The sequence below is a fragment of the Hydractinia symbiolongicarpus genome, chromosome 4 (assembly GCF_029227915.1).
Source record: "Hydractinia symbiolongicarpus strain clone_291-10 chromosome 4, HSymV2.1, whole genome shotgun sequence".
In the NCBI taxonomy this organism is placed as follows: domain Eukaryota; kingdom Metazoa; phylum Cnidaria; class Hydrozoa; order Anthoathecata; family Hydractiniidae; genus Hydractinia; species Hydractinia symbiolongicarpus.
In genome coordinates, this window is record NC_079878.1 from 19,691,687 (window position 1) to 19,718,910 (window position 27,224).

Genomic DNA, 27,224 nt, shown 5'->3' on the forward strand with positions numbered 1-27,224 from the left:
TGCAACAGTTGCTGTTTTAATTTTAGTGCTGAGTTGGCAGGTGTCAAAACTAATATCAGGTCTGGAGAAATCACTGACTCAGTTTAGTTGTCCGCTAGCTGTACATAGTTGTTTTTGGTGTTAGAGGTTTGAGTTTTATCAATTTTGTTTTGCTGTAATGCAGATGCAAAGTTACATTGTGATAATTCTATAGATTTATCTTCTTATCGCAAAAGCTGAATTCCAATGTATGTAAAGCAAGATATATGCTGGGAATCAATTTAGAATACAGTTGTTAGTAGTGTCAAAAAAAATCTAAAATCCTCCATACCTGATGTTGCAACATGACAAATCAGTATTCCAGAAAATTGTCCTTTAATAATAGAATAGAATAGTTTTTTATTGTACTTGCATGACAAAACACCTAGGTTGGAAAGTTCTTCTAATAGGTAAAATTCTCTAAGTGCATTTGCTATGCAAAAAACACATTTTAAAGTTTCTAGATCTTACTAGTTTTGCTTCAATGGCAGGTCGTAAATAAACTGTCCTTTGAAGGTGCCGTCCTGAAAAAATGCTGTTTCTATATTGAATAATTTCCTAACCATAACTAGTAATGATAGTAAGATCCAGACTTAAGCTTCCTCATAAGCAAGTTGGTGAGTCTGTGCAGAAAAAATTGTTCTTTCAGGAAACCCTGCGCACGAAGTCAACTTTAGTAGTTGTTTTTATGTCAAGAAGTTTGGGTGTCACAACCCACCAAGCACTTACATTGGTGTCTTAAATCCTCTACTTTTCTTACACCCTTTGGTTTTTCAAAGACAACTCTTTTTCATTGACGATTAGTATGTCATCTTGTATTTCTGCTTGATACAATTTATTGAAGAAAAATTCATGGTTATGATCTTGAGATATTTCTTGATTGACAAGTCTTGATTGACAAGTCCAGCTGTGTCATTTTGAAGGTCAGAGATGTCACATTACGATCTGATGTTAAGATTTTCCAGGACTGGCTTTTTTCCAATCTTCTTTGAGCTGGTTAACAATTTGACTATAAGAGATTTGTCATTTCTTAAAACCACTTTTAGGATGTCATCTTTCTTTAACTGACGATGTGTTTGTGTAAGGTGCATAAAACATAAACAGTTATGGATAAATATTTTAATCATGTTATTAACTACTCGTTTACTTACAAAAACTATTTTTAATTTTATTTTGAAAAAGGACTTTGTGAAGTCATTTAGACTCAAAGTGTAAAGTTAAAAACAATGTCTTCACCTATTTTTATAAGTCCTTTGAGAATTTATTGTTTTGATGTTGAAGCTGTTGAAATGTGAAATAGATTAAAATATAGAAAGAGAACACATTACTATAGGTATAATCAGTCAATAATATATCTGTCAAAAAACAATTTAATTTGTTGTAGGTCATGTTAGCATGAAAAACTATTCCTTCTTGCAACCTGTGCAAAACCTAACAGAGGGTCAAAGCCATACACATGAGTGCATTGCTACAGGATACCCAGAACCAATCATAATTTACTGGTATTTAACTGTAAGGTCGATTAGAAGTCAACAGCAAGCTGGATGGACATCGTTTCGCAGTGGTCAGAACTTTATAAGTAGATTGGATTACTCTTTTATTGATAAGGATGATGGAGGCGTATTAGAATGTGTTGCGACAAATGGAGTTTTAAGAGCATCTGTGAGCACTACCATAGCTGTAAAATGTAAGTATTTTCACCATGATGTGTTAGTATAAACTAAAAAATTGCTGTTGTTTTGTTTATCTCGCTCTAATTTAGATAAACCGAAATTGTCTGCAACCCCGGCACTAGTGAAATATGTAGCACTTGACTCCAACGAATCTTTGTCATGTGTGGCATATGGCAAAGAGCCACCGACGATAAAGTGGAGTAAGAAAACCAACTATGCTACCCTTAACTACACTAATGTGCACATTGACAATAGAACTGGCCAAGTAATAAGCATTTTGAGGCTACAACAGGCTTCTTTTAATGACGCTGGGACTTACATATGTAATGCAAGCAACAGTGCTGGTTCAAATTATTTTACAACTAGATTAGAGATACACTGTAAGTAATTTTTTATATATATATGCTGGTAATGTATCGCTATCAATTCTCAAACAACTGTGTCTTAACTATATTAGTAAAGTCTGGTCTATTTTTGCAATCCAAGTCAAGGTTGATTTGACGGAAGAAATAATTGCTGAAATGAAGGGTATATTCCATCAGTTTGGTTTACTATTTCGAATATGTCTGCTTCAGATTTGCTTGCACATAGTTGAGGAAAAAAACACAATTACGTAGTTATAGCATGTAGACATGTCAACACACACAAACTGATTTGGTAGTGCTACTAGTAGTAGCCCATACAACATGACAAATGCTTTAAATGCACAAATTGCTTTTTTAGACTACTAGGTCCAATAAACTTAAAGCTGATTAATTTAAATAGCCATGCAAATGAGGTGAAACGATTAGTATAACAGAAACTGGATGCTTTAATTAATTTAGAAAAACACCTGTGTGGGAAAATGAAATCTCGCTTTGCTACCTCTATTTATTATTCGGATGAAGCAGGAAGTATTTAGTTAACTATTATATCCTTTTTTACTTTATTAGATCCTGTGAAAATCTATCAGTATCCACCCGCCATTTTACAAGCCAGCGAAAATGACATCAATTACAATATATCATGCTATGCATCTGGGTCGCCAGAGCCAAGAATACTGTGGTTAAAAAATGGTGTTGCAGTGAGTTTCACAGAACTGTACCGCATTCGTAATGTAGCAATCAATTCTTCAGCTGTTTTGTCTACTTTGGAGTTAAAAGTAGTTAATAAAATTGACCATGCAAATTGGAGCTGTCAAGCAAGTAACGTTCTTGTTGGGAATCAATCAACTTTTGACATAGCAACGACATTTCTGAACGTGGCATGTAAGTTAAACACTAAAGCGTTTCTTGGAAGTTAAACAAATTTGCACCGTGATGCTAGGTTTATTTTTTATTTTTCGTCTTTTTTAGTGCACTTTAGCAAAACTAATCATAAATATTGTTGCATGAAATTTTTTGCAGTTTTTCTTAGTGCATGCACCATGTGTAAGGACATAGGTTGCAGCATATTTTCTTGCTGCACCATTTTAACCAACAAAACACGCTGAACTTCATGTGAAATGTATGTAAAAAAGAAAAAAACAGACAAATGCAATATTATGTACGGGAAACATGAGTTAAAGCCATTTTGCACTTAAGACAAAATCCTAGACGTGTCTTATGTAAGCTTAATTCCTTCCACTCTCTCTTGTTTGTTTTTTGTTACTCTTAGCTACTCCACGATTTAACTTACGACATGGAACACAACAGAATTAAATTAACAGAACAACAATAATCCCAGCACTAGTACTTCTGCTACAAATAAATAAAGCCTAAACAACTTATTCGTTTAGATGTGCCTGACTTTAATTCTACACAGAAGCTACGTACAGTAGCTGAAGGAAGTGACGTGTCATTACCTTGCCAGGTTATTTCTTATCCTGCGTCAAACATAAGTTGGATTGGTCCTGTTGACTTTACAATAGATCCAAGGTTTTTGTTGGATGATCTAAAACTTGTCGAAGTCCAGAGTAGCTATGTTGTGGTAGAGCGTACATTAAATATCCACAATGTGTCAAGAATGGATGCGGGATACTACAATTGTTCTGCAATTAACTCTGAAGAGAGAAAGGTTTATCGACAAATAGAGTTGGTGGTGCACTGTATGTCTAAATAGTTTTTACTTTACTGTTCTTTACTGTACAGGCATGTTTAGGATGGGCTATATCTTTTTTTAATGCCCTTTTGTCTGATTGGTTTCTGTAGTAAGTAGTTAGTAGGTATGACTTATTCATCATCATCATCGTCACCGCCACCACCACTACCAACACCACCACAACTGTTTTCTTGTGAACTAAAAAGAAATAAAAGTGTTATTTTTAGAAAAGGTATGGCAGTTACCTAAAACATTTTCTGCAAAAAGTATATGTAAATATAAGTCAACATTAGAATAAAATTAAAACCTAATAGCCAATTTCACTATCAAGTTTTGTTGTTTAAAAAAATGGTAAGCCAGTTGACTCTTTGTATTTAGACAATTGTTTGTATTTAGACAATTGCATAATAAGGATTATTATACACTGTGACTTTTTCAATGAGCTTTGTCTGAATTTGATATTAGAGACAATGGTCTTTCAACTTGATTTTCAATAATCCATTTCTTCTACTTTTACTAGATTAAGCTAACGTTCTTATTCGACTTAGTTGACTTTGTCTTAAGCCTAGCTCGTAGCCAAAAATAATTGATAGTCCCTAACTGCAGTTACGTTATGCCCATTACTAACCTTTGACTATGTAAAAAGTACCTTTGGCTTTGTAAAAGAGTAATAAGTTCAAGTTGTTTCCAACTTCTTAACACAACTTCTAACAAGTGGTTTACTACTACCTAGACTGCGCTGTATGTAAGCCAGATGGCACTTGTTCCCACTTTCTAGACGTTTGGTGGTCATGATATTACTTAATGTCAAAAAGTTTAAAGTTTGTACAGGGCTTGTTTAATGTCTGCACACAAGGATTTATTGTACAGTATTATTTAAGCTCTACAACGTCAGTTTAACATTATTTATTATTTTCGGAACCCTTAGTTGCCTCAAAACATCAGATGTATATGGAATTAGTTTTCAACATTTAATTTTGTTATAAACAAATATTAAAAAGCTGTACCCTTTATCCTTATCCTTTAAGTCAATTATAACCAGACCATGTAAGGTTGGTTGTTCTCTGTGTTCGTTTTTCATTTTGTCAGCTTTAAACAATAAAAAAATAGATTATTGCAGGTTGATTTTTTTTCTTTTCCTGGGTTGCAAAAATTATAACCAACCACTACTGGAAACATATATATTTTAAGTGTGTGCCTGATTGGGCAATGTCATGTTTATTCACCATAATGCAAGAAAGTAAAGATGCATATACACCATGGTTTTATTTAACTTCATTATAGGGCAATGTCTATACATAATTTCACTCCTAATTACTAGATCCTGTTGAAATTTATCAACGACCACCAGAAGTATCTCGTGTAAGTGAATTCGATGCTGGATACAACATGATGTGCGATGCTTCAGGATTGCCTTTACCAACAATATCGTGGTTGAAAAATGGTGTTATGTTTTTATCTTCAAATTACTCCATTAGGAATATAACATTAAACTCCTCCGCTGTTTCATCTATTTTGACAATCAAAAATGTCCAACAGAGTGACCATGGAAACTGGACATGTCGTGCTCACAACTCCCTTGTTGGTGGTCAAAGTAGATCTGATTCAGCCACAACTCTTTTGAAAGTGACACGTAAGTGTTTATTAAGAAAAACACATTAATTACTATTAAATACTTGTTGCTGTACTGCAAGTGGAATATTATTACAGAGGCTTAAAAAACTCTTCGGATGGAGATTTGTCAGAAAAACACTGTAGGGATGGGATATCTGTACATTTAAAGTTTCAAAACAAAAAGTGTGGGACAACAAAACACCTTTAACCTTTTTGTAATATAAAGAGGTAAAATTAAAATTTAACGAATAATATGTAATAAATATTGAAAGAATGTCTTCTCTCGTTGCATTGTTATTATGTGTAAAGGAATTAGTTGAGATTGCTAGTTTCCTGTTTTGTGTTTTATTTAGACGCACAAGGATCTGTCAAATTTTTTTCTAGCTTTTGAAGTACTTGACAATATTTGCTAACATTTTAAATAGTGAAAACTTTAATCAGGTATCTCTAGTAAGAAAGAACTAGTAAGGTGCACAATGCATTTTTTTTATCGTTTTAAATTTTTTTCTTCCTGGTTTTAGATGATCCAGCTTTCATATTGTACCCACCTGAAAAGTATGTTGAGATTGAAGGAAGTAATGTATCGTTGATCTGTAGAGTCAGATCTTATCCTGCTTCCAACATTAGTTGGGATGGTCCTGTTAACTTCGCAATAAATGAAAGATTCGTTTTGGGAGATCAAAAGGCTGTTGAAATTGAGAGTAGCCATGTAATCTTAGAGCGCATGTTGAAAATTCAAAACGTATCAAGAATGGATGCAGGATACTACAATTGTTCTGCTGTTAATACTGTTAGTGAGACACTTCAGAAACCAACATATTTAAATGTGCAATGTGAGTTTGGCTTGGTTTATGTTTTCTGTTATTGTATCGCTTTTGTTTGTAAATCATGGCATAGCTTATGCCATGATTTAAGCTATAAACTACAAACAAAAAAAAATTAAAAACAAAAAAACATTTACTAATTTTCAAGTTCTAAAATAAAGTGTGATATAATTTGTAACTTTTGAGTTCCTGTAATGTTTGCACCTTGGATTGTTTAAGACGATTTCTATAAGTTAGGTTGGCAGGTTATGGTGACTTTTATCATTTTTTTATTTTGCAACTTCTCATTAAAAAAATTCGAAATCCCATTTTGGGAGTTACTATGGCATCAGTGTTTCAAGCATATGTTTTAATACCTTACCTGTATTGTCTTAATGATAATATTATGGAGAATAATACATGAAAGCATTTATGAAACTAAATTCTCACATAAACCAATCTCACTGACTCATAATGGCCAGCAGGAAAAACATGTGGTTTTAGAAATAAAGGATGAGCAGAATGCTAACATAAGGAAATTTTTGTCACCAAACATTTTCATCTATTTCACACCATATTTCATAAGTTTCACAAACGTAGCTAGCCTAGCATAAAAAGGAATACAAAAGCAAAAAAATATGTACAGATGTTGAACAACTCTATAACGCACGCTCTGTGTGTGCGTTGATGCTATATGATTTGAATAACTTTAAGCAATGCATTATTGAATAGATCTCTGTATGTAGAAGGGTACAACTACACATTTAATCAAATAAGTCAGTAAACTAGTTCCATCATTACAACTTAATGTTTTGTTATGTCAAAATCAATTATTAGCAGTTGAGAAAAATCTTTTTTTAGTTCCTGTTAAAATCTATCAACGGCCACCAAATGTATCCAAAGTAGAAGAGTCCGTCATAAGTTACAATTTGTCGTGCTACGCTGAGGGATGGCCCCGACCTACTATATCATGGTTTAAAGGCGATGTTAATGTGGTGCCAACGCATCGTGTGCACCTGAAAGAGATGAACTTCATTGCAATTTCTGTTTTGGAAATTATAAATGTTAACCAGAGTCACTACGGAAATTGGAGTTGTCTTGGAAGAAATGTTCTTAACCAAAGTCAGGAGACAATGGACCGTGCTACAACACTACTGAGAGTATTATGTGAGTAAAATTTTATTGCTTGCCCTCTTATAGAAAGAAAAAAAAATTATATAAAGTTTCTTTATTGTTTTGTCCAGCTTTTGACCTTATACATTTCAGCTATCTGTTTCATAGTCATCACGTCCAGTTCTTATTCTTTTAATCAACACAAACTTTACAATCAAACTAAAAGCTTATGGCTGTTGTTAAAAGTGTGAGATATAATGCTATTAGGCTTTATCTACCGATAAATAACAGTCTCTCGTCTTTCATTTTAGATAATCCTATATTCTTATCACCTCCAACAGAGAAGCAACGTACAGTAATTGAAGGAAGTGATGTGTCTTTAGTTTGTCAAGTCAGATCATATCCTGCTTCAAACGTTAGTTGGAATCTTTTGGATAACTTTCAATCTGATAGTAGATTTGTTTTCGAAGATCAAAATGTTGTTCTTAAAAGCAATGATGCCTTCGTAGAGAAAACTTTGAAGATTCAAAATATATCGAGAAGAGATGCAGGTTTATATCGTTGTTCCGCGAGTAACTCCGGAGACAGGATTTTTTTGAGAGAAACACGTCTGGTTGTGCAGTGTATGTGTTTACTTTCAAGTTTCTTTTTTCAATGATAATTAATGTTAGTTTATGATTTTGATCTACAGTTGCATCCCGGCAACTCAAACCTCCAAGAGACGGAGGAAAATAATTCGACTTAACAAATTTTAGAGTTAAAGGAAGTCCTGTAAAGTCGAATTTAACCTAAAATGACATAATAGTTCGAGTTAAAACCATTTTTTCAAGACCTACGACAAAATGTGCAATGTTACCGAAGGGTATGAAAGTCCTGGTAAATTGATTGTGTCAAGAAAGGCAACATTTGTATTATATTAAGTTGATACAAACTAAAGACATAATCTAACTTTATCTAATCATTTCTTTTCTTGAGTATAAAGTTTTTTCAAGAAAATATTAAAGAAAGTTCAAAGGACCCAAGAAAATGGTTTGAGGTAATGACATTTCGAGTTATCTTTCTATAATTGTATTGAAATCAATTTGTTTAGATGCTTCTTCCATCACAACAAATTTGAATGGTGGCATGCATCGAATCATGGAAGGTTCTAGACTTGAGTTGCATTTTGGTATCACATCTGTTCCTCCTTCCAACTTTACGTGGACGATGGACGGAGTGGTACTGGTCAAGCAGACAGGTCAGGAGGGAACCTCCTTTCAAACTAGTGTCTTCAACAGGACAATTTTTAGGAATCAATCTGCCCAGTACAGAGCATCAGCATGTAACTTCTTAGGTTGCATCAACAGTCGAATTACCAACGTGATAGTTGAATGTAAGTCCATGGATTTTATGTTAACACGGAGTTTCTGTATGTAAATCCGTATCTTTGCAGAATCTCTCTTTAGTCTTCTTTCATTCCCTTTTTAGTTCCTCCCACACATCAAATCCAGCAGGCAAGCATCGCGGTAGAACAAAACAAAAAAGTGAATTTCACCTGTAGAGTATCCAGTGAGCCAGTTTCAAGTATTTTGTGGTTGTATAAGGGCAGTGAGTTAGCCGTTGATAGAGATAATGTCAATGTGATAAACTCTGAAAATGTTTCCAAGTACTTCACAACAGCAACTTCTGTTATATCAATTAGAGACGTTAGGAAAGATACGCATAGTGGTGTGTACACTTGCAAAGCGACTAACAAAGTGGATGTGGTAAATCATACTATTGAATTGATTGTGGTGCTAAGTAAGTAAGAAAGTTAATATCATTCGAACTGTCAAATAGTCTTGTTATGAGCAAAATGGTGTTTCAGTCTGGTGAATGTTTTTGTCTGGTGCATATTCAAGTTATTAGTTGTATTAAAGTGACAATGTCTAGCAAACAATTTTGTCCAATATACGTGGATGAGACTTTTTTACCTGGAAAAAATCTCACGCTGTATTTCTTTTGAAAACGATTCTTTAATTGGGGCAGTTATAAAAAAGGCTCAATTTTTTTTAAATATATTTTTTTACTTACTAGATCCACCAGAATTATTAACCAAACTTAATTTGCAGTACAATGTAAACACTAATTCCACTTTATCCTTATCATGCGTTGCAAGAAGTAACGAGCTACCCCACATTGTATGGTACAAGGACAACGTGCAGATACGAAACGACAGCAACAATGCGCTGTTACGCCATGTGAGTGGCAAAGAAACTATTAATGTGACGCTACTCATACAGCCGGTTAAAGACAACTCGACCGGTGTATACAGATGCGAAGCGACAAATGTGGCTGGTTCTGCCAAAAACGTAACCCAAGTTACTGTTTACTGTGAGTCCGTTTTTTAGACGATTTTTTAGACTGTTTTTAAAAACACGCTATGTCCTTTAAAAATTTTTCTAGCTAATTTTAATAAAAAATCTTGAAATTCTCGATGTTTTTTCTACTATTTTGAGTAGAATGTGTTTTATTTCGGAAAGATTATTTTCTTCGTTGGATTATACAAATGGATATCTCATACTCATACGACACTGTTTTAAATAGCTTTTCTTTTCAAAAATCATCTTCCTCACCAGTATTCTTGATAGGCGGGTATTTTGAAAAACTTTTTCACTCCTTATTACATTTAAATAATATCCTACGAAACCATAATGTTCTACAAGGCTTTATGTAAGAGTTTTTTTGTTTTTAATAAAACTTCCATAGATGTTAGAATGTCGTTTAAATATTTAAGTCGGGTTGCATTTTTAAAATAAGTCGAAAGCGATGCGTTTGTGAGAAATATAAAGTTACATCAAAAGTTTTAGCTAGTTTATTCTGAAGTCCCTGGGAAAAGTTTATTAAAGGAGAACTATAATTGGGGGTTGAGTTATAGTGTGAATATGAACTGGGTGATTTTTTTATATTTGTGAGCTGTGAGACAATGGCGGCGACCGTTAATGTAATTATCCCTTTCGTTGGACAAAACTTTTACAAAAAACATATGTAGTTTTTTTTTTTAGTTCTCCTTTAGCACGTTTGTTAAAACAGTTGTAGACATGAAAATATTTATTCAGTATTTTTATGGACCCTCTTTTGTTCTTTGGTTATGTCACTTCTTTGCTTTAATTATTAGTGGTATACACATGTTGTTGACTGCAATTTGCGATTAATTTTTCTGGTTTCTTGTTACATTGAACTTCTTTGCATTCCCTTGTGTCTCACTTAAACATACTTAGTAAAAATTCTCATTATGTTGTGGTCATCATTTTCAGGGTAGAGATTCTTTTATAATACAAGATTGATTACAGATATTCTTGTTTTTCTTGCTGCTGTGTGATAACTTGGTGTTCACCACAGAATGTGGCGTGTTTCAACATTAAAGCCAAATAACTTTACTTTTAGATCCGCCTAGAATTGACAAAAATAGAAGTAACATTCTAAGGACAATCGAGTTTACGACAGATTACACAAATCTGTCGTGCAGTGCGACATCCTACCCCAACCCGACGTTTGTGTGGTTTAAAGATGGTGTGCAGCTTGCTCAGAATTCTCCTGGATACGTAATAACCAATACTATTCTTTATAGCCGTATCACCATTAGAAATGTTGGGAGAAGGGACTTTGGAAAATGGAAGTGCATGGCTGAAAATAGGCTTGTTGGTAATCTGTTGAGGACTGACGCGTTCACCATCACTTTACTTGTGTCATGTAAGTGAAGTTTATTGTGTGATACAAATCTTTACGTTGTTGTTGTTGTTTATCATTTTTATATTTGTTTCAAAACCATATGAAAAATTGCATGTATCGGTAAATCTCACTTTGGGTGAAAGCTGACTGCAAAGTCTGTTGTGTTTTGATTTTAGACAGCCCTGGCTTTGCACCGTCATATCCTAAACAGTTGTACCTTGCGGCGGAAGGAAATAATGTGTCACTTATATGTCGCGTCAATTCGTATCCACCGCCATCATATGTACGATGGACAACTCCTGTTAATGTGACCATTGACAATCAAAGGGTTTTTGTGCAAGATGACATCAGACACGCCGACAACAAAACATTGGGAACAGTCTTGGTTATTACTAATGTCTCCAGAACAGACAGTGGTTTTTACACCTGTGAGAGCAGCAATAGTCAGGGGACAAAAAACATAAGCAGGGAGCTGGAAGTCCAATGTAAGTGATTTATAGTGGTTAATCTCATTTAAAATAATCTCTCTTCATCGTAGAATTTTTCTTTTTTAACAGATTTACCTATTCCAGAGGATTTGAGAGACCAAGTAGTGTTTGTTTCAGGAAATGCCGTCCTAAAATGCACTGTGATTGGTGAACCTCTGCCGAACATCACATGGTGGTTCAACGGAAAGCAAGTATTATCAGACGTCACTCATAAGTTGATCTCACACGTCATCAACGACGGGATGATACAGGTGACATCTGTGTTGAATATATTTAACGTTAAAAAAGAGCAGGACGAAGGAGTGTATACATGTCGGGCTACGAATGATATAGACACTGGAGAAAAAAATGTGACCTTGACTGTACAAGGTACGTTTCCCTTTGTTAAGTAGTTTCTTTTTTCAATCGAAATATCTCCTATCTCTTCTGAAGAAAATTTCAGTCTCTCTATGGCCTTTTCTCGTGAAATTACTTTCTCGAGTCATTTTTTTATTATTATTTTCGGGAATTGGACATTTGTCCGTATGTATCTTAATGACTTCAAATTTTGTCACTCCTATGTCGCAAAATGTTAAGGTGACGAAACTAAAGTTAACTCAAATCCAACGAAATATAGGCAGACGAATAACTAGAAACAGTCCAGAAGTTACACAAACAATTCAACCCGTAACCTACTTTAAGAATAATACTTTTCTGTGGAATTAATTTTTGCAAACGTTTTGCATTTTCGAACAATTTTTGCTAATTAGAAACTAAAATCTGGTGATAGTCGATGGACCGTGAAAAATCCACGGATTTGTCCGTCCTTTTTATACTGCGTTCGTCTTGCTACTTTGGTCCCATTTTGCTTGGTAGATAGACGTATACGGGTATTATCTTTATAACTACCCGGGAGACCCGGCGTCGAAACGCCGGGTTGAGCCACAGCATTGAAAACTCTGTGGAGCGCTTAATAAAGCCGTAAACTGTGCCACACGATTATGTGGAGCGCTTTAGTACAGGCAGCAGTATGTCGTAAATTAAGTGAAGCGCATACACCATTACAGTTGCGACTGTAACATATTTTACAAAAAATAATAACGAAAGTGGAAATAAAAACAGAGTTTACAACCCGTTGTTAACCTGTCATAGCAAAAACAATCGGTCAATATTATTTTATTTTGCGGAAAAAGTTTTTGTGAAAGTTAAAAAATTAATCGTAACACTGGGCTGAGCGCTTAGTTAGTACAGTTAAACGGTCTTGCACAGGTGTGTAGGGATAATACCTTTTTGGTAAAATCATCGCAGCCTCTGTTTAAGTAAAAACACAAACAGTCCATTGTTACACAGGGCTAAACGGTTAGTCCAGGTAAACAATACTGTACATCCGTACAGGCGTAATACACTTTTCTTCGGTATAAATAAAAACACAGGAAACAGCCCGTAATTACCCCGTCCAGCTAAAAATATTGCTTAGCCATTTAAATTTTGCGGAATACGTTTTTATAACAGTAATAAAAGGTGTAGCTACCTAACTGCATTTAGCATAAGAAATATTGATTAAGAATATTGTATTGTTGTGTTGTAGCCAAACTGCATTTGGCTACTTTAATTTTATTGCCAGAGCTAAAGCTTTAGCTTCTTTAAAGAGCTAGCTAGGTAGCTACAACCCAGAATAATAATAAAGAGGCAGACAAAATACGGCTATTATCAAAGAGATTTATTTATAAATAAGCAATGGCTTCATGGAAGTTTTCAAACATCGCTTACTTCCATTCTGATTTTAAAGGTTTTGATGTCACCAAAGAAGAATTTCTGATATTTTTTTAATCAAAATCAAAAATTTTGAAAACAGCCTAATTTATTTGATGGTCCAAATTTATTTGATGGTCCAAGTATGTCATTGGTCCAAGTCTTTATACGTTCTGAAAACGTGGTCAAATTCTTTTCTCTTTTTTTGTGGGAGGGACCAGTATACCTAATCTCTTCAAGATATCGTATTTGCTTGAAGATAGGCCTCCGTATTTTTTTATTATTATTACTATTATTATTGTTCCAGTCTATTGTTAAGCAGGCTTATCATTGAAGTTTGTAACAAAATGAAACCCAAATAATAAGTGAACCTAACGCAGCAAAGATATTATAGTTAAACTATTTTTAAGGTTGATTTATATGTTCGATGCGGTCTACTTTTAAAGGTCAGCTTATTTTTAAGGAAATACACTTGAAACGAAAATCATGAGGAATAGACCACTAGCGACTATTTAAGACAACTAGATAAAGGTACATCTAGACATCCTTTTTTTCCTTCCTAAATGTGCGCAAAAATTAGACTGCGCGAAATTGAAAAAACGAATAACAACAGTCCAAGATGGATGACACATTTGAGCATCAATCAGCCATGCTTGAAAAATAATAAATGTTAAAACTCTTAAATTTAAAGGAGAGGCGAACTGCGCACGGCACGGCTGCGGAACAAAAGTTCATGATGACTGTGTTAATTTTAAAGACCAGACCGACTGGTTTGATCAGCTCTGTAATAAATCAATGTACATGTTTCAGCCATCACAACAAAAAACGTCCTACAAAAAAGACTAAGAATTTTTTATATTAAGAATATTTGTAGGGTTATAAAAATTGATGTTTTTCACATAAAAAAGGTAAATTTTCACCCAAACTTTGCAGAACAACATCACACTAGATTCGAAATATAAAACAGTCTGTTAAAAATACCAGTTTTGTTTATATCTTTGTGAGTGCTAATCTCTATATTAATAAGCCAGTTCCGTGTGTCTGTAACAGGCAAAGTTGATATCGTCATTTTCCTTTGATGTCGCCGAAAAAAATCTTTGATGTTGCCGAAAAAAATATGTCTTCTTTGTCGAGAAAAGCCGCGAGTTTTATGTGGTTTGTTAAATGAAGTTCTAGCACAAAGTAACGGAAATTGTGTTTGCAAAAAAGATGGCTGTTCTTTTTAAGCAATTTCTACTCTTTCCTTCAAAATAAATCTTTACAAAAGCATTTAAAAAGGGGCATGGTATATAAATGAAGTATAGAAAGGTTTCTGTAAGGTTTGTTTATGTTTTTTTCAGTTTTGGTGATATTATTGATGCGAGACATGTTTTATTAGCTAGCATCATAAAACCAACCACACCAACAACAACCTAATAGCTAGCTAGCTCGGACTTTATAAATATGTAGCCATGTTCTTTATACCTAGCAAAGTCTCCAGTTTATATTTAAGTGACCAGCTATTAGCTGCTGTAGCTACCTTATTTTAGCTTCAGTTTTATGTTGCTTTTTACATGTAAGCTAATCTTAGTGGTCTTTGCTAGGAATGTGACTGTAACTTATTTTAATTGACATTTTAAGCTTAAATTAACAAGCCACAACAACTTTTAAAAAAGTATTACATAATATTTAAGAAGAGTTTAAGGACTGTTTTTAAGCAAATAATGTATTTTTCACAATTTGTGTATGCAAATAATGTATTTTTCACATTTTGTGTAACTAAAATTATATACATCGGTTACATGCAATATGACGAAACGATTTTTATTTAACATGTAGTAATTCTGGTACCTTAAGTGTAGTGATTTTTGTTGTTCTAGATTTTCTGACTAAAATGTTTTTGTTTATGACATTTTGTCTTATTAAAAAAAGTTTCAACTTTTTTGAGGGAGTACAACACCGAAAAGACTTGTGTTTTTTTTATATTTTGTATAAATTCTTACCGGGCAGGACAACATACCGAAATGACTGATCCCTCTCTATTTATAAATTTGATGCGTTCCAAATCGCAGTTTTTTGAAATTTTGAGTAATATTTAATGAGTACAAGATACAAATACTGATTTTTTGTTGAATCAGAAGTATTTCCTAGAACCATTCTTTTTTTACACTTTTGTGGAGAAAAAGTGTATGCAATATCATCAGAATAACTGATTTTGTTGCAAACTGTTTTTCTTTTTCACATTTTGGATTGAAATATTGTTATAAAGGGCATATATCAATAGACATATATATACCAAAATAATTAAATTCTGCAAACTTTGATTTTGTCGTTCACCTCTCATCTTTTATATTTTGATTAAACTTTTGAGGAAAATCATAGGAATTATTTAGAATATGTATTTTGTGTTGGAAATTTAGTGCAAAAATTGACGTAAAATGAACTGTTAAATTGATTGTTGTTGTTTTAACATGAATTATGACTCAAACTTTGTTTTTGCATTTCTAATTTGACTAATTAGCCTAAAAATTTGCCAGTTGGTTTTACACTCTGTTCTTTTTTATATATATTTTATGTAAACATAGAAGTACACAAGTAAAGTTAGAAGCCACAAGAAGTTAATTCGAAAGTGAAGAGTGGAGCTAGAAGTAGTAAAGAAAAGTTAGAAGTAGAAAATGAAAGCTTGGGTTTAAAGTAGATTTGGATTCACAAATAGTAAGAACTTTTTAGATATTTTTAGACGTTATGTTTTTATATCGCTAGAGTTACGTGTCAGGCAGACTCGCATTTGCCAGGAAAAAGTCACTTAAGAGCTTCAAATTCTTTATATTTTACCGCGTTTTTTTTTACACTTTTTTGCATAATTATATAATGTTATCAAACAAATGTGCTAGCGAAACTTTTGGTTCTTTTGAACTTACTGCAAATGTCATAATTTTTATATTGCCATTGTTTCTCTTTATATGTGTTTTACTAAGCATAAATAGCTAGCTGGCGTCTTCCCAGTTTAACTATATTTAACTGGGTATCTGTCTTATCTAATGTTACCTTCAAGCTCCATATCTAAACCTAGCTAGCTAACTGATGATTAATGTTGTTATTCCTCTTTTAGCTATTTATATCCACCTTAGTAGTCAAACTTAGGGATCTTATTTGAGCACGAATTATGATGTAACAAGCCACAAAATCTTTCAAAGACTTATTGAACTTTTAGGGTAGTGTGAGGAAAAATTTTACTTTAAGAGGAATGATTTTGTAAAACTAAAGTGTGTGCGTTAATTGGAGTAAGTTTTATTGTTTTGTTGTTGACATCCTGTTAAACTTCTGTAAGCTCGCATGTAAATTACAAGGTTATATATTTTTACAAGGGTAGTGGTTGATATTTTTACAAAGTTTGTTGACATTTTTTGGAAAATTTACCTGGGTTTTTTACATTTGTGGTTAAAATTTCTCAGCAGAGAATAGTATGGTTGCCGATTATATTGTTTGTGTTGCAAACTGCTGTTTTTTAAATGTTGTGGAAACTTTTGTGGAAAAAGACCACATGCAAAATACTGAAAGAACAAATTTTTGTACAATTAGACTGTGAGCTGAAGTTGGATTTTTTTTTATATTTTGTTTTATAAACTTTTTTTAAGCTTTAAACTAACTGTAAGTAATGTAATTACGGGAATAAATATTTGGTGATGATAAAAAATTACTGAATGTTCAGACTGAAACTGTTTAACTTTTGTGAGGGAGGACCATATGCAAGTATATATACTAAAAATAATAATTTGATATTTTACACTTTCCAAGTTGTATTTTTGTATGCACTTAAATGACTGCCTTTTCTGAGTTGAATTTGATGGGTTTCATATCAATTTGTGGAAGATTTTATGGGTGAAAACAATATAAAACATGCCAATTGAACTGATTTTTGTTCATATTTTGATTTGCTCCTCATAAACCTTTGTGTTCTACATTTATTGTAAACTTTTGTGAGGAAGGACCATATATATATATACAATGTTTTCAAAATAATGATTTTTGTTGATTTGAAATTTACTCCTTGCTCATTGCTTTTTCGACATTTCAGTTTAAAATGTTTGGTAAAGTAAGTACGGATCACGAGACAAAAAAATTGTTTTGTTAACCGGTTAATTTTTACATTTTGTGCATATTTTTGCGGGAGAGGATGGTATGCAACCGAATAAATGATTTTTCAAAGTTTAACTTTTTGTTTTTTGGTGTTTTGGGTTTGTTTAAGTTTGGCTTTTTTATGTTGTTCAGGTTGTATTGTTGTATAAGCATTTAGGAAAAAGACAATGTTTAAAATGCATAAAGAACTTATTTCATAGATCTGTGCTTACTGTTGCAAGCCTTTCTTTTCGACATTTTAAAGATTAAAATATTGAAGGTTTTCAACATAATCACATAATAAGATGTATACATATTTGAGATGTGTTATTTCTGACATTATTATTATTGTTGTCGTAACTGTCTGGGTTGTGACTGTCAATGTTGTAACTTTCTACTAACTAGATTTTACACCTTGCACGCCGTTGTTTTTCAAATTTTGTCTGACGTTTTGTTGGGAGGATTTCATGCGATTTGACATTTGATATTTTGTGTTAGATTTTAAGAACTTTTTTGTTAAATTATGACTTATATACTTTCTTTTTATGCATTTTCAGATTATTTTTTTTAGTAAAAGGCATATTCAATATACTGAAATATTTGCTGATGTCATCAAAATTCAAATGACAGAACTTTTCAATTGTTTTTCTGCCTAAGTGGATTTTTCCACGGGCCCAATCTACTAGTCTATATAATAATACGCCAGTTCTGTCTGTCTGTCACTTTTGCAAAGTGGATTATATTTTCACAATTTTCTTTAACAAATTCTATAAAACATCTCCTATAAAATTGTTCTGTAATTTACCAAACTTTAACGTTAAAATAGTATTGACGTCAAAGGAAAGTTAATTAAGATTAGTGAAGCCATTATAGTGCACTTAAAACTTTGAGGCCAAATAACTTGGAAACGAGGTGGTGACGTCATTGATTTTTCACCGCGTGGGTAACTAGGGACCACCTGGGACCAATTTGGGTAAGTTTCCTAAACCTAGGTCCCCAAATCCGTTTCGGAATGGACGGGTTGATGACGTCATTAAAAAAACCTTTAAACTCTAATATCTCTGCAACCGTTTGTCAAAAGTACATGATCCTATACATTTTCTTGATCAGCGTTTCAAGAGCTATAACATAAAGGCAACGGGTATACAAATTTAAAAAAATAATTTTCTGTACTTTTATTAGGGACTTTGCTGACGTCAGCAAAATTTTTAAACACGTAAATCTCATTAACCATTCATCAAAAGCACGTGATTATATACATTTTCTTAATCAGCGCTTTAAGGTCTACGCAATAAAGGCAACGTAAAAACAAGGTTCTAATTCTTTTTGCAGATGGGTTGCTGACGTCATCAAAATTCATATGACGCTTATTTTTCAATTGTAACCTGCTTCAGTGGATTTTTCCACGGGCTTTATTGACTAGTCTATATAATAATACGCCAGTTCCGTGTGTCTGTCTGTCACTTTTGCAAAGTGGATTACATTCTTCAAAATTTTCTTTAACAAATTCTATAAAACATCGCCTATAAAATTGTTCTGTAATTTACCAAACTTTACCGATAAAATAGTATTGACGTCAAAGGAAAGTTAATTAAGATTAGTGAAGCCATTACAATGCACTTAAATCTTTGAGGCCAAATAACTTGGAAACGAGGTGGTGACGTCAATGTTTTTTCACCGCGTGGGTAACTAGGGACAACCTGGGACCAATTTGGGCAAGTTTTCCAAACCTGGGTCCCCGAATCCGTTCCGGAATGGACGGGTTGATGACGTCATCAAAAAACCTATAAACCCCATTATGTCTGCAACCGTTTGTCAAAGATACATGATGCTATACATTTTCTTGATCAGCGTTTCAAGATCTATACGATGAAGGCAACAGGTATACAAACTTCTAAAAAAAAAATTTAAAGGTTTTGACGGGTCTTTGCTGAGGTCAGCAAAATTTTTAATCCCCGATATCTCCTTAGGCGTTCGTCGAGACGTATGATCCTGTACATTATTTTGACCAGCGTTTCAACCTCTACTTTTTACAGGCAACGAATGAACTAATTTTCACCAAATGTTTTTTGTATCTGTACTGCTAACGTCAGCAAAAAAATCTAAAAAACCTATTTTTCCATTGTTCTTTTGCCTAAGTGGATTTTTCCACGGGCTTCATTGACTAGTCGACTAGTCTCTATAATAATACACCAGTTCTGTCTGTCTGTGACTTTTGCAAAGTGGATTATATTCTTTACTATTTTCTTTGATAAAGTCTGTAAAACATCGCCCATAAAATTGTTCTGTAATTTACTAAACTTTAACGTTAAAATGATATTAACGTCAAAGGAAAGTATATTAAATTAGTGAAGCCATTACAGTGCACTTAAATCTTTGAGGCCAAATAATTTGAAAAGGAGGAGCAAAAAATCTAAAACAACCTATTTTTCCATTGTCCTTCTGCCTAAGTGGATTACTCCATGGGCCTTATCGACAAATCATGTGATATATAAAACGAATTAATTAGCTGGAAAGTTTTATTGTATGATAATTGAAATTGTACGGGAGTTGCGGCAATAAACATTGTTACCGTTGTTGTTTAAAACGTTTTATTTAATGAAATTAAAATTTTGTGATATGCATAATAAATTTAAAAAAAATGTTTTTCAAGTGGAAAACAAATCATGTGTTAGGTAATTTCATTAGTTCGAATTGCATGCTAAATTAAATTTACCGTGACGAGTGCTTTGTTAAGTGAAATTGACATTTTAAATGCTTTTGAGTGGATTCCTCAACGGGATTTCCTTTTAAACGTTTTTTTCAGCGTTCTTAATGAATTTATCAACAAACCTTATTGTGAAAAGAAGCACAATAAATTCCAGTGGATTCTTCCACGGGTTTTAATAACTTGTTTATTTATAATTCAGTATTTTTACACATTTGCCAAACGTGGCTAAATTAAAAAACATTAAAATATATTTATACAAACTTTATCGTTCGAAGCTCATAGAATTTTGTGGAAAAGGGACTCAAAACATGAAATAAAAATATTTTTGTTGGTCATGACAGATATTTCTTAAGTTCAGACAAGTATAAACGAAGGTTATAAAATGCTGTTATTATTATAATTCGTAAAATATTTTTGGTTATCTTAAGTGAAAGTTCTTCTTTAATGTTTACTGGAAAGTACATCCAAAACATACTTAAAATCATCCTGTACAGCCATGAAGATTTTGTAAAAATGTTGCTAGGAAGATATAGAGATACTTAGTTATGAAATATAGTTATTTATTTATTATTATAGTAGTTACATTAGTAGATTTTAGGTTTTAGAAATCTATCATATTTTTTCTTTCCCTTAAAATTTATTTTTTGGCTGCCATAAAATAGTTTTTTGTTCGCCTCTCCTTTGGGAGACACAATGCATTGAGGCCTACAACCTGACCTCAATGTATTGTGTTTACAAGGAATGCGCAAAAGCTAATGTGCTCGCAAAAATTATGCGAAAATTCAAACCTGCGAGAATCGTGAACTAAAAGTAAGAAACAAGCCTTTTCACTTCTGCAAACAGATGTTATTATTATATCGCCTTCTAATTTTTACACTTTTTATTTAGTCATTCCTGATGGTTTCAAACCAGCACGTAAGTTCTTTTAGTTGTAAAGCCTATTTTTAAATCGCCCAATTCACGTTTTTTAATTGTAAATCCAGTTGTTAAATCACCCAATTTACGGTTTTTAGTTGTAAATCCAGTTGTTAAATCACCCACTTCACGTTTTTTAGTTGTAAATCCAGTTGTTAAATCACCCACTTCACGTTTTTTAGTTGTAAATCCAGTTGTTAAATCACCCAATTCACGTTTTTTAGTTGTAAATCCAGTTGTTAAATCACCCACTTCACGTTTTTTAGTTGTAAAGCCTGTTGTTAAATCACCCAATTCACGTTTTTTAGTTGTAAATCCAGTTGTTAAATCACCCAATTCACGTTTTTTAGTTGTAAATCCAGTTGTTAAATCACCCACTTCACGTTTTTTAGTTGTAAAGCCTGTTGTTAAATCACCCAATTCACGTTTTTTAGTTGTAAATCCAGTTGTTAAATCACCCAATTCACGTTTTTTAGTTGTAAATCCAGTTGTTAAATCACCCACTTCACGTTTTTTAGTTGTAAATCCAGTTGTTAAATCACCCACTTCAGGTTTTTTAGTTGTAAATCCAGTTGTTAAATCACCCACTTCACGTTTTTTAGTTGTAAAGCCTGTTGTTAAATCACCCAATCCACGTTTTTTAGTTGTAAAGCCTGTTGTTAAATCACCCAATTCACGTTTTTTAGTTGTAAATCCAGTTGTTAAATCACCCACTTCACGTTTTTTAGTTGTAAATCCAGTTGTTAAATCACCCAATTCATGTTTTTTAGTTGTAAATCCAGTTGTTAAATCACCCAATTTACGGTTTTTAGTTGTAAATCCAGTTGTTAAATCACCCAATTCACGTTTTTTAGTTGTAAAGCCTTTTGTTAAATCACCCAATCCACGTTTTTTAGTTGTAAATCCAGTTGTTAAATCACCCAATCCACGTTTTTTAGTTGTAAATCCAGTTGTTAAATCACCCAATCCACGTTTTTTAGTTGTAAAGCCTGTTGTTAAATCACCCAATCCACGTTTTTTAGTTGTAAATCCAGTTGTTAAATCACCCAATTCACGTTTTTTAGTTGTAAATCCAGTTGTTAAATCACCCAATTCACGTTTTTTAGTTGTAAATCCAGTTGTTAAATCACCCAATTCACGTTTTTTAGTTGTAAATCCAGTTGTTAAATCACCCAATTCATGTTTTTAGTTGTAAAGCCTGTTGTTAAATCACCCAATCCACGTTTTTTAGTTGTAAATCCAGTTGTTAAATCACCCACTTCACGTTTTTTAGTTGTAAATCCAGTTGTTAAATCACCCACTTCACGTTTTTTAGTTGTAAATCCAGTTGTTAAATCACCCACTTCACGTTTTTTAGTTGTAAAGCCTGTTGTTAAATCACCCAATCCACGTTTTTTAGTTGTAAAGCCTGTTGTTAAATCAACCAATTCACGTTTTTTAGTTGTAAATCCAGTTGTTAAATCACCTACTTCACGTTTTTTAGTTGTAAATCCAGTTGTTAAATCACCCAATTCATGTTTTTTAGTTGTAAATCCAGTTGTTAAATCACCCAATTTACGGTTTTTAGTTGTAAATCCAGTTGTTAAATCACCCAATTCACGTTTTTTAGTTGTAAAGCCTTTTGTTAAATCACCCAATCCACGTTTTTTAGTTGTAAATCCAGTTGTTAAATCACCCAATCCACGTTTTTTAGTTGTAAATCCAGTTGTTAAATCACCCAATCCACGTTTTTTAGTTGTAAAGCCTGTTGTTAAATCACCCAATCCACGTTTTTTAGTTGTAAATCCAGTTGTTAAATCACCCAATTCACGTTTTTTAGTTGTAAATCCAGTTGTTAAATCACCCAATTCACGTTTTTTAGTTGTAAATCCAGTTGTTAAATCACCCAATTCACGTTTTTTAGTTGTAAATCCAGTTGTTAAATCACCCAATTCACGTTTTTTAGTTGTAAATCCAGTTGTTAAATCACCCAATTCACGTTTTTTAGTTATAAATCCAGTTGTTAAATCACCCAATTCATGTTTTTAGTTGTAAAGCCTGTTGTTAAATCACCCAATCCACGTTTTTTAGTTGTAAATCCAGTTGTTAAATCACCCAATTCACGTTGAATCACCCAATAAACGTTTTTTAGTTGTAAATCCAGTTGTTAAATCACCCAATCCACGTTTTTTAATTGTATGAGACATAGCGGGTCTAATTTGAGCAACAAACGTGTTAATGCGTGCTGTATTTTAAAATATTTTTCTTTGTAAAGTTTTTTATTACAAAAATAATCGATTTGTCTGCTCTAAAAAGTTTCTCATAAACTGGTTCTTTTATAGAGGGTGTATAGTGGAAATCTGGCGGCTTTTTATCTTTTACTTTAATTCTTATTATTATTTTTACAGCTGAGAAGAAATTTAATGGGTTGTTTGAATATTATGGTTTGGCTTTGAAAATTCAAGGTATTAACTTTTCTATCAGCGACATTACAACGCAGAGAGATTTTATGAAAGATGAATTCAACAGATCACTTGTTTTAGCGGTAAGTGAAGTGCTAGCTGCGCCTTTGTGGTGCTTCGTGTTGTCTGGTTATCATCTTTTTATGCAAATACAGGATGATTGTTTGCTACAAAAACATTATTTTTTTGTCCTTTTGTTTTTTTTCAGCTAACAAGTATTTTTAACGACATAGTCAACAACAGTGTGGTGGCTGTTACAATTCAAAAACCATTGTAAGTTTCATTGAAGATATTTTTTTTAGTTTGTCTGTTCATTATTCATATTAGTATTATAGGTTTATTATTTTCTCCCATGCTGGTCGTGTATTTATATAATTGCAGATGATCACAATTCATTAAGTCTAACCAATCAGAAACGAGTTGTTAATTTTACTTTTGTTCGGATTGTAATGAAAGAATTGTAAAAACAAAGGAGTACTGATTCACCTATTGAATTATATTTGTGTTGTCCCGTTTTTCTTCTTGTTTAGAACTGCAAAGTTTATTTGAAGTTTCTCAGCAAAACAAGGATTTTTGTCTTCTTCGATCAATGCTATTTTTTGTCTCTTTAATTTCAGCATCAACAAGCAAGTAAATTTCACAATAACACTAAGGTTAACAGTGACGGAGAGTACTAAACAGCTCACAAAATCTTTTCAAGAGTCTCTAATGAAGAATGACGGGCAGTTGTTTCAAAATGGAAGCTCATTTTGCGCGAGTGTGAAGCCCGACACAATCACAGTATTAGGTAAGTACGCTACGATGTGTAAAATTTTTGACATGGTGTTTTTGTATTGCAGAAGCTTAAAATTAAAAAAAATGTCTGGTTTAGATTACAATGAATGTGACTTTGCATCAAATTGCAGCAAAAATGCATATTGTCTTAATCTCAATGAATCTTCAACATATGCATGCAAATGCAAGGCTGGCTACACTGGAAATGGTTTCGTGTGTGTTGTAAAAACCGACAAAGAAAGTGCGTATCCTTTTGTTTAAATTTCTGTCAACTTTAACTCACTTATCATATAAGGAAACAGTTTTTATACTTCAAGTTTTTTCCGCTTGCAAATATGCGTCCAGACCAAAGGCCTTTCTTTTATTGAACCTTGTTCTAATTATATAATATGCTATTATATAATATGTGCGTATTATAAGGCGTGTGATATTATGTTACACATTGAGACCCTATATTAGTTCTAATGTGCATTAGAAATTTGTTGTTCTGTTCGTCTTTAGATATATTTATAATCACACTGGCTACAATCATCGCATTTGGAATTATAGTTGTGATTGCACTGCTCTACCTTGCAAGACGCAAGCTGAAGAAAGAAACAGAAAAATTCAAGAGCAATGTGCAAAAGCAAATGACAGAAACAAATGGTTACAAAAACGGTAGGATGAGTGATCCTAAGGTTTGGATGAATAATCTACCTCAAGACACGCAGAAGATCAAATTTAAAAATAAAAGAAAGAAGTGATGTGATCTCAACCTCCTGTGTGACCAGGTTATTGTCTTGTATGAACTCCTGCGTGACCAGGTTATTGTCTTGTATGAACTGTTGGCTGTGTGACCAGGTTATTGTCTTGTATAAACTGTTGGAAATATATTGTAAAAAGTTTTCTAAGCGCGCAGAACTTGCACAATTTGCAGAAGTTAAAGCTGAAATTCCACTCGATAGCAAAACAGAACGGAATAAAAAATATTTAAATTTGAATTGTTATTTGCAGATTTTTTTGTCTTTATAATTTTATCCGTTCACGTCTGTAAGAAAAGTTAGAACGATTTCAACTTTCTGTTTGGAGGTCATCGAACAATCATATTCCTGAAATCACAATTGTTTGGTCCAATCCGTTTCATGTGGTTTTTGAGTGAAATTTCACCTTATTGGTGTTGATCAATTTCTTAGCCCGCATTAATTAATTTCAATGATGCACGTTTTACCTACATGGCCTTTTTTAAGCACACGTCAAGAAAAATATATAAAAAAGAATAGTCGTAGGCTGAAATATCATTGTTTTTAAAAGTAAGAAAAATTCGAGTGTGAATAATTTTCTTGCAATTCTCTCTTAATCTACAACTGATAATTGTTTTTGCTTGCGATTGTTTTTTTTATACCTGTAATAACTGCGACTTACAATTATAGAGCTCAAAGCATGTATAAAATCAATTTACATGGAATGCAAGTACTAGGTGTCTGTCCGTCACGCAAAATGGTACTCTAAGTAGCGAAACGCTTTGAAGGCGGTATGAAAAGACCATGTGAACCCGTGGATTTTTCCACGGGCAACCGACTATTACATACATAATACACAATTAAAATGTTTTGCCTCTCTAGCGGACCAAGGCTTAGTACATGAATATTGAATGTGGCTGGTACACTTGGTTTTTATTTCTAGTTTCAAGCTCTTATGTGTATCCAGGATAGTAGGAGGTGCGCAGGTTTTACCTGAAAATATCAAAGAGAACAATAATTACCGCCCGGTCCGTCATCATTCGCTTAGGGCCCAGTATTGTCGCCGATATTATTCAGAGGTTTTTGTATGGAATTGACTTTTGGTGTGCAGATTCGATGCCATTTTATCTATTGTTTTCGCGAAACAGAAAGAACGTTACTCTTAGGATGGGCAAGAACATTCACTAACTCAAGCATGTATGTTTGAGATTACTATCTCCATCAGTTGCTACGCAGGGACGATTTCTCGACAGTCGTGGCTAGTTGAATTTCCGCGCCCGAAGGCGTAGGAAATTCTTTAAAACCGTCGTTTTTTTCTTTCGGAGCATTTTTTGAGAAAAAATCGACCCTGGGATTTAACGTTGGTCCGTCACAGATGTAAACTTCGTACCCAGGCTCCTAAACTACTGGGAAATCTAGTATTGACGCTTCAGGCCAAAATTGGTATTTGTTTTCGACAAAATTTGGCACAGTTAAAAAAAAGTATGGTGAAAATAATGGTGACATAATAATTTTGATTTTTGTCACCTAAATGTCATTTCAGGTCAAAATTTATCCAAAAATTAAAACTGCTTTATTTTCGACAAAAATTGACACAGTTAATAAAAAATTTGATTTTTTGTCAACTAATGCCGTTTAAGACCATAAACGTTTCAATCGCAAGACTTTCAACCATGAATGATAGGCTGTATTATTTGTTAGCAATTTCTTTTAGAATGTGAGTTTATTATGACACGTTTCGTTTTGTTTGCGTTTGTTGTAAGATATAATGTCACTGGTGTGCTTTATCTTCAGAGGTTCATGCACCAAACTCCTTCGAATGTTTGGCACAATAACAAAACGAATTAGCAGGTTTTCATCAAATATTTTGGTAGCGCGCGGAAATTCTTAGAGCCGCAGGGCTTCTTGTTTAAATTTATACCTTTGCAGTATAAGCGGATCATCTTGATTACCATTTTGAATAGGCTGTATCTCAAAACCTAGTAACGTTTAAAAACTAATTTTTTTCTGAAAGTAAATTGACTTTCTTACAAGATTAAACTATAAAATATTAATTCTTTATTTGTTCTCCCCAATTGACGAATTTCGATCTTATATTATTTTGCCAACTAGTTAATAGTCAAAGATAATTTCGGCCATTTCCAGCTGTACCTGTCGAAACGTAGGCCAGAATAACTCGCTTGTTCATGACATGATAATATTTATCTCTTTAATAATAGCCGTATTCCGTCTGTCTGTTCGTGCGTCTATTTGTCTTTTTATTGCAGGAACACGAAATGCGATATATAAAGGACGGTTGACCCCGTGGATATTTCACGGGTTAGCGACTATTTTATATTATAATGCACGTATACGTCTGTCTGTCACGCAATGCAGTAT

The 27,224-nt window shown here is 33.2% G+C and overlaps 1 protein-coding gene across 4 annotated transcripts in view; it reads left to right on the forward strand.

Annotated features, from left to right (window-relative positions):
* Positions 1-26,577, forward strand: part of LOC130641698 (hemicentin-1-like) — a 52,029-nt gene extending 25,452 nt beyond the window's left edge. For 2 of the 4 annotated variants that reach the window (XM_057448615.1, XM_057448617.1), the window contains exons 5-24: positions 1,403-1,705; positions 1,781-2,071; positions 2,624-2,938; positions 3,448-3,756; positions 5,071-5,382; positions 5,885-6,196; positions 7,028-7,333; positions 7,591-7,902; positions 8,370-8,651; positions 8,747-9,058; positions 9,335-9,631; positions 10,685-10,990; positions 11,146-11,454; positions 11,527-11,826; positions 20,885-20,911; positions 23,299-23,435; positions 23,561-23,625; positions 23,970-24,139; positions 24,224-24,367; positions 24,628-26,577. In XM_057448615.1, coding sequence (XP_057304598.1) covers positions 1,403-1,705; positions 1,781-2,071; positions 2,624-2,938; positions 3,448-3,756; positions 5,071-5,382; positions 5,885-6,196; positions 7,028-7,333; positions 7,591-7,902; positions 8,370-8,651; positions 8,747-9,058; positions 9,335-9,631; positions 10,685-10,990; positions 11,146-11,454; positions 11,527-11,826; positions 20,885-20,911; positions 23,299-23,435; positions 23,561-23,625; positions 23,970-24,139; positions 24,224-24,367; positions 24,628-24,869 — 5,051 coding nt within the window. In that variant the 3' untranslated portion in view covers positions 24,870-26,577. Of the gene's footprint in view, positions 1-27; positions 127-1,402; positions 1,706-1,780; positions 2,072-2,623; positions 2,939-3,447; positions 3,757-5,070; positions 5,383-5,884; positions 6,197-7,027; positions 7,334-7,590; positions 7,903-8,369; positions 8,652-8,746; positions 9,059-9,334; positions 9,632-10,684; positions 10,991-11,145; positions 11,455-11,526; positions 11,827-20,884; positions 20,912-23,298; positions 23,436-23,560; positions 23,626-23,969; positions 24,140-24,223; positions 24,368-24,627 lie in introns of those variants that run through there. The other 2 variants (XM_057448616.1, XM_057448618.1) reach the window with 2 other exon arrangements.
* Positions 26,578-27,224: the final 647 nt, after the last annotated feature.